Genomic DNA, 16,467 nt, shown 5'->3' with positions numbered 1-16,467 from the left:
TTCTGGAGAATATTCATCCCATTGGGCAGGCAATGACAGCCTTGAGTGACAGTTAGCACTCATTTAATACTATAATTGGGGCCTGTTACCTCAAAGATAGTACCTAACTCACACAGTGATGGTAAGGACTGAGTCGATGAATGGAATGTATTTAGGAGAAAAATGTTATAGCGTGTACTTGAAGTTACCACCCCTAATGTGCCATGCCTGGCTGTGGGCTGGGATAAAAGTTGAAGCAAAGACATGGCATCTTTGAACTCTGAATCATGAACTCAGTGGGTCCCAAACTCCAAGTGCCTGTCAGGGTTAGGTAAGAAATAAGCCTAGGAAAATGGGGGGGTCGCATGTAGCTGGAGAGAGCAGGGGTCACAGCTCCAGCATCTTTCGGAATGGAGGTCTGCTGTTGCCAAAGGTTTCTTCTCAAGAGAAGTCCTGTCCAGTCTAGTGGCACAGCCCTGTAAGTAGACAGGGCAGAAGGCTTGCAAAGTCGAGGCCAGCTTGGACCAGCTAGTGAGACCCTGTCTCAGAAGTATCAAGGGAAGGCCCGAGGGTACTGCTTAGTGGTAGGTCATGTCACATCTTTTAGCATGCATGATGACCGGTACCAAAATAAAAGATAAAATACTAAAACTCTAGTGAATTTTCTCAATTCGTAAGCTCTGACAACAGATGTCAGGAAACTAAGCAGACATTTTGAGACCCTGTCTCACGGACAGTGACAACAAAACCCGAAAACCCCCAAACTAATGACACAAACCCTAAACAAATGCTTTTTTGGGGCAAAAAAAGCAACCATAAGCAGATGCTTCCTGGGAACAGCAATCGATAACGTCTTAAGACATTGGCTTTATAAATCCCAACTTCTTTTGTGGGGCCCAAGAGCCTAAATAGATGAAGATTGCATCATCTTTAAATCCTTGCCGCCCCCACAAAATGCAGAGTTTATGCAAGATGGGTGGTTTTTTTTTGGGAGAGAGTGGAATGTTCCAGACTATGGCTTTAGAGACTGGAGGCACAGACAGGGACCCCTGTGACTGCGGATCAGAGAGCTAGGTTTGGCCAGAGGACACAAGGACACTGTAGAACCCAAGTAAGTGAATGGTTGAACACAGTTTATTTTGTATGCTTAAATAATCAACGAGGTTATCCAGCGTCTGCTTTTCTCGTACATGGCATTTAGAGCTAGGTGTCCGTGGAGGTCGATTTCAAGTTAAGATAGTGAACGAAGGAACCTCACCAAACCCAAAAAAAGATGCAGCCCCTCTAACCTAATGGGGCACTGCTGTGATGGTTACTAGTGATTGGCTTGCTGAAAGGGGTCTACATCTCAGAGCCAGTATACAATACAGCCATCTTTTTTTTTTTTTTTCCTTTTTTTTTTTTTTTCTTTTTACAGTGCGCTTCAATCCTGCTAGATACGGTCAGTTCATTTTGTTAAATACCCACGACTTGGGGCCTCTTGTGAGCACCATCCACCTCTACAGTGGCAAGCATTTCCCCCCCCCCTGTAAGCACTAACAGCGCCCCTCCCCCCCACCCCCAAGCAAACTACTGTATAGTTGGTTTTTTTTTTTTTTTTTTTTTCCCATTTTTGGTCATTTCATTGAAAAATTGGCAATAGCAATAAATATTACATGAAGGGCTTCGTGTTTACAGATAAAATCTCCCGTGTTGCAGGAGACTGTAGTGTTTGCAAAATTGGAAAAGGTTTAATCAAAATAAGGTGATATGCATGCATCAAAATATTAGTATTCTGAAGAAAAAAAATTTTTTTTTTCTTTTACACAGAACTACAGAATTCCTCGTTTGGGGAATTATTTAAATTTGCAGCAGGTTTTTTTTTCTTCTTCTTCTTTTTAAAGATTTGCATTTTCTTTTTAAAATCAAGCTAGCAGTTTCGAGTGTACAAACATCATAATTGCTAATATACAAGAATTGGTGAAAGAGTCCCCCACACGCGCCGGATCCCCATCCTTGTCCAGGGTGAAGTCACTTGGGACTCCCGTCGTCATTGGATGCGTTTCTGCTATCATTGTGTTCTGTGAGGCAGGTGCCTTATAATTCTTTATTGTAGTTTCTTCTGTTAGAATTTACAGTGTTATTATTTACAGCAAAACTATTGATTTTTTTATTATTATTATTTTTCTTTAAAAAAAAAAAAAAAGAAAAAAGAAAAAGAAACAGTGTTTATACCCTGACAGTTAGTTTGGGTCCGAGAAAAATAAGGCGAGCTGTTGTGGATTTAGTAATTTTAGTGTGTCTTCTTGTGGTTTGATCGTTCCACTCTCTGCTGTCCCTCCTCCTGGGTGGCACAGGTGTTGTTTTGTCTGTCTTCTTTGAGAATGACACCAAATTACTTGAGACCGAGTCTGAACGACGTGGTTTCCTGTATCTTACACTTTGCACTTGCTTGGTGCACGCATGTCAGTGCCGGGAATGAAAGTGAGTTTCCATGCTCTGTAAATTGGCTCATGCTAAATAAAAAAAAAAAAATGTGACTTTCTTTTTCCTTCTGCATTAAAAAAAAAACTATCATGTCATTGACGTGTGGAAGCAGCAGACCCACACTCCGTTCTTGGTGAATATTTCCCTTCCTGCTGATTTCTGGTGAGTTTCTTGATACGGGCAGTGCGAACACGAAGTCCTGTGGAGAACACAAACGCAAGGCAGTGAGTTTGGTTTTCATTGTTTTATATATATATATATATTTAGGAGACAGGGTCTCAATGTAGCCTAGGTTGGCCTTGAACTTGCTGTGTAACCTAGGATGACCTCAAATTCCTGATCATCTTGCCTCCGCCACAGTGACTAGGGTTTGTGATGCTGGGGTCCAAAACCTGGACTTCCTGTATTCTATGCAAGTATTTTACCAACTGAGACATATCCCTCGCCTTGTTATATATAAAGGAGAACTTGCCAATGACATCCCTGCGCTTCACCATCACGGGTCCAGAGACTGAGGGCCCTCGCTTGGTTAATACAGTGTTTGTTTAGCCTGCTTGGGAAGTACCTCGGGTCCTAGGGTATCCACGGCAACGGAGAAATCAGTTCTATTGGCTAAGTTGACTCTTCCAGTATCACACAACCTTCCTGAGTTTGTGGTGTTCAAGGAAGAGTTTGGGAATATCCTGTCTCCGCAACTAGGGAAACTCAGGGCTTCTCAGCCACTCAAGAGCTGTCTGTAGCTCCTTGGCCTGTACCCCAAGAAGACAAGTTTTGCCCCTTGCTCTCTCCAGCTTCATAGAAGAGCCTGGCCACCTCCTCCAAGTGGAGAAGCTGACAGACCGGATCTCCACCTCGAGGCAGGAAGGAGTATAAGAAAAACAACAACAACAACAGAAAAAACCTGTTCAGTCACAAAAAGCCAAATCTCTTCTGAAGCTCACAGAGAACCTTTAGAATTCAGTTTATTCCAGGGGCAGGGACTGAAGCATCCTCGGGACCTTGAGGTCTATTCAGACAGGTGTCTTCCTCTTTGGATGCATCACCCAGGTCACCCCACCCTCTGTAAACAACCCTGAAACACCTCTTCCCCTGGTCTCCTGTTTTGGATTTGGCTGCATTTTTTTTTTTTTTTTTTTTTTTTTTTTTTTTTTGCATGTGTTTACGACTGACCTCCCTGTCCCAGGTCACCAGTGGCCAGAGCCAAGAACACCAAAGTACCCCTACTCCTCTGAGATTTCAACACTTGTTCTCCTCTAAGGACGGAAAGTGACTCACTTCAGTAGATCCAATTACAGAGGGTGGGCAAAACCGTCTATGAGGATTTTCACACTGTGATTGCTGTCATTAAATCAAAATCTTCCTGGCACCAGTCGGCTTAGGTGGCTCAATGATCTTGGTCACCCTCTTCGTTCAGGGCGAATTCCCAGCAGTATTATTATGTGAACTTGCCCTCTAGTCTTCCAGCTTCCTTGGGATGTGAAATTTTAACCCACCTCTTCTATGACAAGTTTAATAGGGTCTAGGGAGTTTCTATAAACCTTAGACAGAATGGGTGAACTCCCGCCCATTTCTGTACATTTTCTAATAATGAAGCTAACTTCCCAGGTTAATTTTGCATTATAAGACAAAAACAAAGCCCGTCTCTTCTCAATGTAAGCCAATATTGTCTTTCTAGACAGAGTGGGTGTTTTTTACAGCCTTTTAAGGTTGGGTTAATTATACCCTGCCCTTCTATATGTTGCTATTTTTTAAAAAAAGCAGTAGTCATTCTTCAAATCTTTCTTGTTCTTAGGTAGCCAGAATGTAGGTCCCAACCTCATGGGTTGAGCAAAGCAGGCTAGACAAAACATGCCCTGCCAAGAACAGCATCGCACAGAGAGCACCAGGACCTTGGCTAAGCAACTGCTAGAAAGTGACCTGAGGTGAGAGCGCCCTCTGGTGGATGGGATGTTGTGGACAGGCCACGACGATGGCATGTGAGAAATGGAGTCTAGAACTCTGTGAGCATACATAGCTAACTGAGAGGACTTAAGACACCTTGGAAGGAGGGGCGCGCCTGTGGCTAGGCAGATCCTTCCGAATATAAAAAGTGGGAGGGATACATAGCCATTCGTATGCTAATTTGTCTTCCCTTTAAGAAACATGTTAACTTTGCCGGGCAGTGGTGACGCACGCCTTTAATCCCAGCACTTGGGAGGCAGAGGCAGGCGGATTTCTGAGTTCGAGGCCAGCCTGGTCTACAGAGTGAGTTCCAGGACAGCCAGGGCTACACAGAGAAACCCTGTCTCGAAAAAACAAAACAAAACAACAACAACAAAAAACCCCCACGTTAACTGATACTTAGAGAACACGGTTCCAGGTCCAGTATAGGGTCAGGTGCAGACCTGAGAGTCCATTTAGAGGCCTATGACAATATTCAGGGTTTTGTTGGTTTGCCCGCTTGCTTTTCATTTTCATTCATTTTGTTTTGAGCCTGGTGCACAACAGACGACATCTTTCCCTACATCTACTGAAGTCACGTTCTCTCCTGGTTCTTAAACATGGCTGTACAATAGGATTTAATAAGCCCCAGTGTCCAGTTCATGCCACAGGGGCCAATGTTGAAAACATCAACCACTCGCACCCCAGACTCTTTAGTTAGTTCTAGCGTTCGATCAAGCCAAAGCGTCAATGATGGGACCTGGGGGCAAGCTTCTCAAGGCTTAATGTGTACATAGACATCTGGGGTGACCTCCATGCATGGCTTCTTCTTCTTCTTTTTAAAGTAATAATTTTCATTACAAAATGAAACTATAATAGAAAATTAAGGTTTACTTTTTCTTTTAATTTTGGTTTTAGTTTTAGGTTTTTCCTTTCCTTTCTCTCTCTCTCTCTTTTTTTTCTTTCTCTTTTTGGAGACCGAGTCTCATTTCGGCCTTGAACTCTTGATTTTCCTGCCTCCATCTCCCAAGTTGCTTGGATCAGAGACATGCACTAGCCCACTCGGCTGAAAACTTAGCTTAAAGTAATACCCATCTAAAAGATTTCCTCTTCAGCTAATACCAATAAATGAGGCCTTTTCAAATTTGTCCTTTCCCAATGACTTGATTTAGAAACACCTGTAGCTGCAGAGCCAGCAAGGGGAAAAAACAAGATATACTGGAATCAGATGGATGCATGTTTTTAAAGGTAACGAAAATGCATTTACTTCATTTTTATTACGTGTTTATTATATATCTGTCGTGAAGTGAATACCTCAATCCTACTCAATCCTACTGCACAGAGAATTAAAAAGGCAACAGCTAAAATACCTGGCTTCAATTCTGTCTCCATCATGGACCAGGAAAAGAGACGGAAAGCTATCTGTATCTCAGGTGCATTCTGGGAAAATGTTCCAGAGAGGACCCGAGTGGGATGAACTGCTTCAGGCTCTGAAGGGGAGAGCAATGGTCACCATGTTCTCCTGCTTTGTCTGGGTCTCTTTTGACTTCATTTCTTGGTAAAGTAAAGGAGCAGAAACCTGGCCTACTGACTGCCCCAGTTTATCATGAGAACCTTCACCTAAAGGGGGGGATGGATGGCTCAGCCGTGATCTTCCCCCCCCCCACCCCCCGTCTGCCACTGCTATGCCTGGGCTTGGCCAGCTGCTGATCTTGTTTCCTTCTTGCTTCTTCTAATACTTTTATAATAGAGCCTCTTAATTGAGGGTTTCTATGTGCTCAGTAGCTACTGTTATTAAGCAATTTACACGTACAAACTGACTGCATTCTAAAGAACTCTGAGGCATGTGACTATCATCTTTCTACAGAGGGTTATTGTTGTTCATCCAGGTGTCATTCCAAGCCCCTTCACTGTTCCCACTGAGGAGATGGCAAGCTAGGTAACTTGGCCGAACCCAAAGAGTTGGTAAGCTGCTTGGCATCCCTTTGCCCCTAATGGCCACCCTGAGATCTCCCGGCCCAGAATATCTGCCATTGGCAATCATGGATAGGTCCCGAGTCCTCTAAACCTTGCAAAATAGTCCATCCTCAGCCGCTAAAGAGCTAGAATTACCTGCATGCACTTTTCAGCTTTTGAGGGACGGGCATGTGAACAGGTCGATTGCTGCTGGGGCTTGAACCCCGGCAGAGCCTTGTGCATGCTGGGTAAATACTCTACCACTGAGCCAGTAACACTAGTGTTTAGTGGTTAGGCTATTGCAAGGCTGAGAGCTTAACCCCAAAGGCCATGGACTGTGCAGGCTATAAAAAGCTGTCAGTGGTGACGATTTTACCTAGTACATTGAGTCATTTCCTGTCAGTTTTAGAGTGAAGATCAAATCCCCACAGGTGAGTAACTTGGAGTTTCATTTTGAAGACCATCTATCTACATGTAGCCTAACGGAATTGTTTAATTTTTTTTAAAAAAGATTTGTTTATTTTATTTTATTTTTTTATTTATATGAGTACAGTATAGCTGTCTTCAGACACACACTAGAAAGAGGGCATCAGATCCCAGTACAGATGGTTGTGAGCCACCATGTACTTGCTGGGAATTGAACTCAGGACCTTTGGCAGAGCAGTCAGTGCTCTTAACCACTGAGCCATCTCTCCAGCCCCCTAATGGCATTGTTAAACATTGATTATTTTTAGCAATTTACTATCTGAATAACCTTGAAAATATTTTATTGTAATTAATTAAATTTGTATCTAATAGGACCTGAGTTTGACTATCTGACTACGAATTACTTAATCATTCTGAACGGTTTGTAATAGCGGCTATTAAAAGGACTGTGTCTGACCTTGTATTCTCCAGTGGGTATAGGTATGTCTATCTAAGAGTAACAAAACTAATTTTAAATTTTGTATCCATATACAAAATGACTTATACCAATGAGAACCTTAAACCTGCATCATTATACAAAATTCTCTGTCAGTGTAAGGAAATATAGCTTTAATTCTGCATCAAAAATAAATCTCTATCAATGTAAGATCATGGCTATAAAATACTTTAAGAATAAATGTAATAAGCTGTCCCTGTTTGTCTCATTTCTTATAGTTTTACTCTATTCTCCTTTTTCTCTTTTTAACCCCCTTCCCTTTAAAGACAGAAATCCCCCTGTCTAAGCTCTCTATTTAGTGTCCTCCCTGTCCAAAATTATTTGTGATTTATCCCTTAAAATGACAACACATCTATAATTCATAAAATGACCGAAACCATCCACCCCAACTTCAGGACCGAGATGATGGTCGTCTTCTATTTGCTTCCTGTTGACTTGGGGCGACCCTGCCATCACTGCCAGGCCAGGCCAGGTCTGCAGGGAGCCCTGAGGAGGAGCATTCTGGAGGGAGCCGGTTAGGACTTATTTCCTAGGTCTGCTGCTTTTATGAGACTGTGGACAACTTTCTTAGCCTTTTGGGCCTGTTCCTTATATTAGCCAGGGATGCCAATGGCGCTGACCCAAGAGGGGAACTGTGAGAATTAGCCACAAAGAAAGACTCCATGTACACATGGTAAATCCTGTTTCCAGGCATCTGTGTTGACTGGGTCCCACCAAAACTCTAAATTGTGAGTCTAGTGCGGCAGGGATCCTGGGATTGCTGTTTCTAGGGGAAACAAGCCTCCCAGGATGCAAAGGAAAGGCATCGCAGAGTGAACACGAGAGGGTAACTAAGTATCTGTCCGGGAGGGTAGAGATGTAGCTCAGATGGTAGAGCACTTTCCCAACATTCCTGAAGTCCCTGGTATGGTCCCCAAGACTGCATTTGATCCTCAATACTGAATAAACTGCGTGGTGTGGTGTGGTGCTGACCTGGAATGCTAGCATGAGGGGGAGGCAGGAGGATCAAGGGTTTAGGGACATCCTCAGGTACATGGGAATCGTAAGTCCAGCCTGGGCTCCAGGAGATCATGTTTCAAAATAATGAAATAAAAAGATCTAATAAGCCTTAGGTACCTAACATGAGGTTATTTCTCAACCCCTTATTTCTGTAATTGAGTATCGGGGCTTTTTCGTGGCAGGGAGAACAGGTCAGAAAATGAGACTAGAATTCCTGTTCTTTGTTACTTTTGACCCAGAGACTCAAAGGACAGAGAGGAGAGGCCCTGAAGATACAACTTCCCAAGACTGTGTCCTCACCCCAGGTTAGCTTTCTGATCGTATCTGTATCGAAAAGGTACTGATGTGAAATCCAGAAAAACAAGAGCCTGAGTCTAGGCTTACATGAAAGAGTGTATGGAATTCTAATTTAACTAAGATGTGGTGACAGCTCCACCTACCCCACCTCCGACCCCTAAGGGTTTCTCTGTGTAGTCTTGGCTGCCCTGGAACTTGACACTCGACACTCGACTCTTATGGTCTTGGGCACAGTCCATCGGATCTGTTGTTGCTCGGCAGTCTTCCCACAATGACTGTATATGGCAACTGCTTGTTACAGGCAGCCTCATGGTGAGAGACTGAGACTAGCAGACTTAAACCACATCTGCATGTGGTTCTGCAGATGCCATACACATGGAGAATCTTTTTTTTGTTGTTGTTTTTTTGAGACGGGGTTTCTCTGTGTAGCCCTGGCTGTCCTGGAACTCACTCTGTAGACCAGGCTGGCCTCGAACTCAGAAATCCGCCTGCCTCTGCCTCCCAAGTGCTGGGATTAAAGGCGTGCGCCACCACTGCCTGGCCATGGAGAATCTTTATAGATCCGACTTGAGTTAAAGTTTAATGTGCAATATGTGTGTATGTAGATACATACATATACATGTATAGCTACGCATATTTACATATATACACATATACATCTGCATTCATGTAAAGAAATAACAGGATTTATTTTATTTCACCTGCCAGTGAGATTTCAGTAAAGAAAGAGAAAAGGAAGATGGGAATCAACTTATTCAAAGAACCCAGAAACTTCTCGACTCTTTTAAGTGTAGCTGCTGACATAAGTGTACTTCCCACCTGGACTGACGTCGCTGTCACTAGTGGGCTTTCTTCTCCACGTTCCGGATTTCCTTCTTTGTCTTCACCTTATAGCCTTCTCCCTGCTGAAGGAGAGCACACATTACATGTTTGCAGTGGAAGAGTTTGAAAGCCGTTTCCCACGCTGGGCCCTGGAGGCTGGATTAGGAAGGGAGAAGTTGGTGAGACTGCATCGCATCCTCAAACACAGATGACCTTGGCTTTGACTACACAGACCAGCTCCCCAACGGCCACAGCATGCGACAGCACTTTCAAGGTAAATACGGAGTAACGAGACTTCATAACAACACAGAGGGTTAATGATTTCAAAGAGCAGCCAGCCTGTGTGCTAACATAAGGGGAAAGAAATCGCCAACCACGCCCACAAGGCACCTGAACCCTAACCGTTAGAGATACCCATTAGTTGTAACTGATGAGTTTCTGAGGCCAGCGGAGCCGCTAACAATCTGTGGTAGTATGACAGGAACCTCCCAAATAAGCATGAAGCTAGGACAGAATGCCATGGACGGTCCGACGGCTTCTCTGTAATTAGTTTATAGAATTACCATCTCTTCTCCATCCTGGTCCAAAACAGCACCAACTGGTACAGACTGGGGCTGTCTTTCTTGAATACCAGGTCCATACTTCTCTGACCGCAAGGCATCTCACATTTAGTTCTTACTCTAACAGAAGGCTCAGAGCTCTTTTTTCCGTTCTCACCTGCTCCTCAGAAGTTTCCAGCTTGCTTTTTTTTTTTTTTTTGTATATAAACATAGTATTTAATAATTTACTTTCTACCCATTAAATAGGACAACGATTTGGCAAACAGCAAAGAATAATAGCAAGATGTCTGCTTTGGCAGAAAAGGGTTTGTTGGGTGAACTACGTTCTGAGTTGAGTTGGGCTCCACGTTAGTGTATTGGACATGGGGCAGCACAAAGCATGACATGACGGTGGAGTTTAGATTTTCCTATAGGATGTGATGGGCAGGACAACCACCTAGACCCCGTGTGGGTATTGTGACCCAAACTCTCTGCCACCCCAGTATTGTCCTCCCTCAGTGTTCTAGATTGGCACCCAACTGAAGGCCATGTGTAGACTCTCTCAAACAGGTTGTTGATGGTCAAGGATTCTGCATCCTCTTTCTTCTTCCAATAAATAAGCTTTTATCTCTGGTCATTTTGACAATAGTATGTAGCATTCAGGTGAGCGATGGAGAGAAGTAGTTGAACCCCACACAATGCCTATTAGAAGAAGCCAAGACAACACCCCGAAGCTTCCACGGTGTAGCAGCCAGCCACTCCCTTAGCAGGGCTTCCCAGGGGAAAATCACAAGAAATTCTACCCTCTACTTTCTCCCTGGCAACCGGTCTACATTACCACATCATCCTGCCTCCTCTCTTGTGGACCAATCCGTCTTATTACTTTCCGAGTGATCTGTTGAAAGCAACACGGAGAAGTAGGGACTAGTCTGTGTCGAGAGGGGGCGCTATAACCTATAGCATACAACGGTGTTTCTCATGCAGGGCGTTTCAACTCTAGGAAAAGCACAAAAATCTCAATGGCGATTACTTTTCTAGTGATGAGGTTGCCTTCTTCATCAGTAAATTGCTCTTCTGTGACAGATTCACCAGGGATGGTTTTGGCTTCCTCCCCCTAAAGGATGCGGCATAGAGATAGGTGACATGAAGAGAAGAGAGCGTGGGCGGGTACTGATGCAGGCCCACAGCACACCATACAGCAAGACACACATGCTCTGGACCTGTAGAGAAGTCACACACTCTACTTCCCTCCCTAGCGAAAGACAAGACTGACATCGTGGTTGGTTAGTCAACAGTTGGTAACCTTCAGTCTTACACATCAGGCATGTATGGTAGAGACCGCAACAAATTTCAAGAAGACCAAGATGCAGTTAACCCATGGATAAGCCAAGAGGCCTCATTGGGTGAAACAAATATTAGTCAGCGATTAACGGGAACAACTGAGGAACGCACTCGAACAAAAACTCTTGGTCGTCAGTCACACCATAGCTCAAGCGATTTTATGGAGCAAGTTCTAACTAATTTGATAGAGGCATTTTCTGAGTTGGGAAAAGATACTTTAAGAAAATAAATCATGCACTAAGGGTAATACGCTTTTTTGGAAAAGAGTATGGAAAAGGTTCAGGGTAGAGAAAGTCTCCTTTGTGGGGTACGGGGGAGGGGGGGCAGGGAATCTGAGGTTTTCACAGATCATACGTGGGGAGAGCTGATGTGATGTCCAACCTTTCACACTACCATGGGCCAGCAGGGTGGAAAGAGCGTCTTATATTTCTCGGTATTGCCTCTGTTACTAGCTGCTCTCTCACTTCAGGTGGGAACTGCCGGCGGTCTTGTGAGTTCATTCGTAGCCCTGCTTCCGTGTGGTTTCGGTTGACTCAATGAAGAGGGTAAGGAGGTTGGCAGACTGGAGGGGTCTTACATCCCAACGCTCTGAAATCCGCAACAAGTGTTTCATGGGGGAGCTATTCCTGTTTCCTGTGGTTGGTTTCCCATATTGACAAGAATGCCATTTTATTTTAAAGACAAAGGTGTAGAGACAGCTAAAGGGCCAAAAGAAGGTCATGCAAGGTTTTTACTGTGGGTAAAGCGCTGAATGAAGTATTTCTGAAATGATTCTTCTGTGCACACCCAGCTCTCTGAATGGTACACAGGGAAGACTGTTAGGAGGATCCAGCAAGACAGAAATATCCATTTACTGTGCTCTGAGCATGCCCTTCATGGGGAAGATGCTAATTTTTTTTATTTGTTTTTAAAGAACCTTGGAAAAGAACTCTGGAAAAGAATGGAGGAAGTAGAAAAGAACAAGGTATGTACAAGTGCATCGTTGACTTAGACGAATACCTTCAGAAGAAGCAAAGCCCTACTTAACAATCAATAACGATACTGCCTCTTGCACTGTTCCGGAAGGTGAGCCTTTGCTTTGTCTTACTACTGAAAATGTATAACACGCAAGTCAAAGATGCAGACGGCTCTCTTTAAGACCAAAAGGAGGGCCAGGAAAGATTTATGGAGTAGGTCTTTTGAAAAATCTATGCCTATTTACCTCTCTGTCAATTGTGCTAGAGTTCAAAGGTTCCCAATGACAGGTCTCTGGAACCCTTTAGTGGGAGAGAGAGTAAACTGCTAATAAGCTTTGCAGGGTCATGAAGAGTCCACTGCACTTTCACATAAACGAAACCCCCGCTCCACTTAGTCCTGTTGGCGAGAGTATTTCTGGCACCCTTCCCCCATTTTGAGGAGACATCATGGTGTGTGTGTTTTGGGGGCATCCTCATCTCTGGCGGCCTCTTTAAGGACCGACCACACCATGGAACTTCCTTTTGTACGCCTGTGAGAGGCATGACTCTTTCTCCTTTCCTTCCTAGACTTCTCTGAATATATAGGAAGGCCATTATAAGGAGTGTCGGTTTGTTTCCATGCACGTGATACAATGTGAACTTCCTAAACCAGAATGAGTGTTCTATATTTTGCCAAAAGTGAGGACCTGTCTAGGATGCACTGTGTGTCTATTATGCTGGTTAGTTTGTTAGATCCACTCGACAATCGATAGTCATCTGAGAGGAGGAGTTGCTTCTACGGGATGGAGTTGTAGGCGAGCCTGTGGAGTGTTTTCTTAATTAGTGATTGATGGAGGAGGGCCCGGCTTAGTGTGGGTGGGGACACCCTGGGCTGGTGGTCCTGGGTTCTATAGAAAAGCCGGGTAGGCAAGTCAGTAAGCAACACTCCTCCATGACCTCTACATCAGCTACCGACTCCAGGTTCCTGCCCTGACTTCCTGCAGTCATAGACTGTTACCCGGAAGTACAAGCCATAGAAACGCTTCCCTTCCCAAGTTGCCTTTTTTTTTTTTTTTTTTGGAGACAAGGTTTCTCTGTGTAGCCCTGGCTGTCTTGGAACTCACTCTGTAGACCAGGCTGGCCTGGAACTCAGAAATCTGCCTGCCTCTGCCTCCCAAGTGCTGGGATTAAAGGCGTGCGCCACCATTGCCCGGCTCCCAGGTCACTTTTGATCATGGTGTTTCATCACCGTGATGGGAACCCTGACTAAGACATATATTCTAAGAGACCTGTTATGTATAGATGTGTGTGCATGTGTATATAAGTGATGCATGCGTGGGGATACTCTGAAGTTTGTGAAACAGAAGTGATACATAGTTTTATATAATTTTGAATTCTTCGGTTTTGGGGAAGCATTCATATGAACTCTTTGAAATTCAGCAAAAAAATATTGAAAATCACAACAATACATTGAGGTTGTACAGGTTGGATAGTAACCAACCTTAGTCGTTGGGCTGTGAGTTGGACTTGCTATGCACACATCTCAGCAACTTAAGCTCCAGTGGGCATTTGAGACTGTGCTAGTATCAAGCTATACATAAGGAAACGAATGGGTGCACAGATCAAACTTCCTTTGAATATGAAAGGGTCCACATGATCGGACATGAAGAGAGCAATCATTAAGTCATACTGTCAACTGATTGACCGAGCAAGTGGAGCTTGCTCAGACTGGGGCATGGAGTCCTGGGTACAGCGCTTCCTATGGAGGTGCTTGCCAGCCAAAGCTTCCAGGTAAGGACAGGACAGCCCAGAGCGGCGTCCGTCCAGTGCTGATGCGAAGGCCTGAGGGCTTCCTGTGGCCCACGGTGTAACAGGCCAGTGGGGTCCTGCCCTGCTCAACTTCTGGGTCGGGTTTCCAGCACTGATGCATAATGCTGCCTGCTTCTGTGTCACAGGGGAAGTCTGAATGGTCAAATGCCTGACTTGGTTTAGCAAAAAAAAACAAAAACAAACAAACAAATAAACAAACAAAAAAACCCTCTTGTATGTCTTCTGTGGGAAAAAAAAAAAAAAAAAAGCCCTTCACTGCCAAGCTAAGGACTGGGTTCCACTCCCAGAGATGTTGCTGCCAGGCTGTGTGATTTTAAAATCAGTCAGTTCATCTCCGAGTATCGCTCCGGTCATCTGGGTGGTGCAGTGGTTTGTGTCCGTGACCTTTTAGGTCAGAGAAGCAGAGTTTCATGGTTTTGACAGTGATGATTCTCATGCTCTGCCTGTCACACACTACTGTCATCCTGGGACTCTGCTGGACACCCACACAGAGACTAAAGGAGCAACAGAGGCAGGATTCTTCTAGGCTGCCTCTGCCATTCCAACAGAAGACTAAATGACTAGAGAGCACCCTGCATATGTCAAGCTTGTTGTGCTGTGGTGTCCCTGTAACAATTATGGCTGTTTAGCTTTTGGTTTCTCTGTCCTAGCAAAAGGACTCTCTCGAAGCTTCCCTACAGTGGTCTTCCTCTTAGGATGGTGCTCTCCCCAGCCACAGGGCCATCCTCTGAGGTCACTATGGACTCACGCTCTCTAAAATGAGCCCGACTTCAAAAGGTGGACGTGTGGGTAGAATATAGATTCCTGCCTCACAAAGCCTATGTATGGCCTTCTGCTTTATTTTAGGGGTATTTTAGGGGTTTCAACACATACTCTAAAAATGCATGCATGTGTTGTATATAACACTATCCATACGTTAAGCTCAAGGACACATGTAACTCCTGCTTAGAGAAAGACTCACTGATGTTCGGGTAGGTTAGGGAACCGAATCTTCATTGGCTCAGCCGTGAGGCTGTTTCCTTGTGGGTCCTCTTTTTTTTTTTTCCCCCTCCCTCTGGCTTTGTGGTGTCTGTGTAACTGTGTTTCTAGTAGAGTCTGGTCGGCCCTTAAAGGGGCAGCTGCTGCAGAATACTGAGGGGAAGCCACAGAAGGCTGCCACACATCAGGCGTGAAAAGCAAGTTGCCTCATGGCGCGTTCAATATGTTTTCTCTGGGTGTTTCACTAGTCATCATTCATGGGACTGAGCAACAGGACTAGAGAACCCTGAGGCCCTGCTCTGCCAGCTGAGAGCATGGGAACCGTGACCAGCTGTGAGGATTTTAAGGACAGCAAACCACGTGCTTGAAAAATACTCTATGGACTTCATCTCGAATGTTTTTAGAGCCTTTGAAAAGTTGTATGGTCTCCGCCCCAGTGTCTATCCTTGATATAACATACAAAGCAGGACTGAGATGTGGAAGGAACCTCGGGTCTCGGCCGAGGTGTCTGACACTGCGGGTCGTGGAGTCTAATGAACAGTGTTCAGTGTGCACTTCCCCTCCCCCTCTCTCCACAGACACCCACTAGAAGTCTCCGGAGGTGTGGCTCACCCTCCATGTGCCGAGCATTGTGAATGGCTCATCATGTGACAGGTGATACAACTATGCAAGATGAAGGTGGAATTTTCATTTCTAGCAAAAACTGGTCCCAATACTTTAAACCGTTCACTTTCGTTTTGGGCATGTGTTAAGTATCACCAGCACCTGTTTCGGGAGTTTCCCAGGTCGTGCACAGGCGCATGCCAGGCTGTGACCTAAAATTCTCAGTCACTGCTTGATAATGAGGAGACAGCTTTCCTTTCCAAGTCCAGGCCAGCAGCTGCCTGTGGCATTTCCCTCTCTTCCACATTTGAGTCTGGAGTATTGACTGAGCACTGTGTCCACTGTGCCCTCTCACCAAGACAGAGCGCTTGTTTTCTGAGAGATGTGGGACCCAAATGCCAAGAGCTCTCAGATGGAATCCTGTGCAGAACACACACTAACACACAACAAGCCTTCAAGTGTGCAAAGAAACAGCCAGCCAGCTGGTTGTTAGACACGCCGAACTTCCCAACGCTCATTAAAGGTTTCTAGACACAGCAGCATCCCACACCCCCTCAAGCTGCTGGTACCTTTATAATCACACGCCGTCGTATGACCCGGGTAGTGACCCTCCGTTCCTCCTCTGAGCTTGAGTCACTCTCACTGTTTCTCAAGTCCTGATAAATGCATTTTTTTAGTATAATTTTTTTATCATCAATACTAAAAACAAAAGATAGTCTGAGAAGGCAAAATTAAGAATTATATTTACTTATTCCCCGCTCCCCCAAGGAATAGCAAGATAGATGTTTAAGAGAATCCTGTGAGTTGAGTGGAAGAAAATAGCAAGATTCAGGCTGCGTTTGTGTCTGTATATATGTGACTTGGGTATGTCTCTGAATGT

General features: G+C 44.6%; 1 protein-coding gene across 36 annotated transcripts in view; it reads right to left on the bottom strand.

Moving 5' to 3' along the window:
- Positions 1–1,559: 1,559 nt before the first annotated feature.
- Positions 1,560–16,467, bottom strand: part of Ank3 (ankyrin 3) — a 606,272-nt gene continuing 591,364 nt past the window's right edge. For 30 of the 36 annotated variants that reach the window (XM_076916989.1, XM_076916994.1, XM_076917006.1 and 27 more), the window contains 2 exons: positions 9,359–9,444; positions 1,560–2,644 (listed from right to left, as the gene is read on the bottom strand). In XM_076916989.1, coding sequence (XP_076773104.1) covers positions 9,379–9,444 — 66 coding nt within the window. In that variant the 3' untranslated portion in view covers positions 1,560–2,644; positions 9,359–9,378. Of the gene's footprint in view, positions 2,645–9,358; positions 9,445–10,738; positions 10,796–10,930; positions 11,015–16,156; positions 16,244–16,467 lie in introns of all 36 variants that reach the window. The other 6 variants (XM_076917004.1, XM_076916983.1, XM_076917003.1 and 3 more) reach the window with 2 other exon arrangements.

Source organism: Arvicanthis niloticus, chromosome 20, assembly GCF_011762505.2.
Source record: "Arvicanthis niloticus isolate mArvNil1 chromosome 20, mArvNil1.pat.X, whole genome shotgun sequence".
Lineage (NCBI taxonomy): Eukaryota > Metazoa > Chordata > Mammalia > Rodentia > Muridae > Arvicanthis > Arvicanthis niloticus.
Note: the sequence above shows the minus strand (reverse complement) of the source record. Positions and strands in the feature narration are given on the sequence as shown.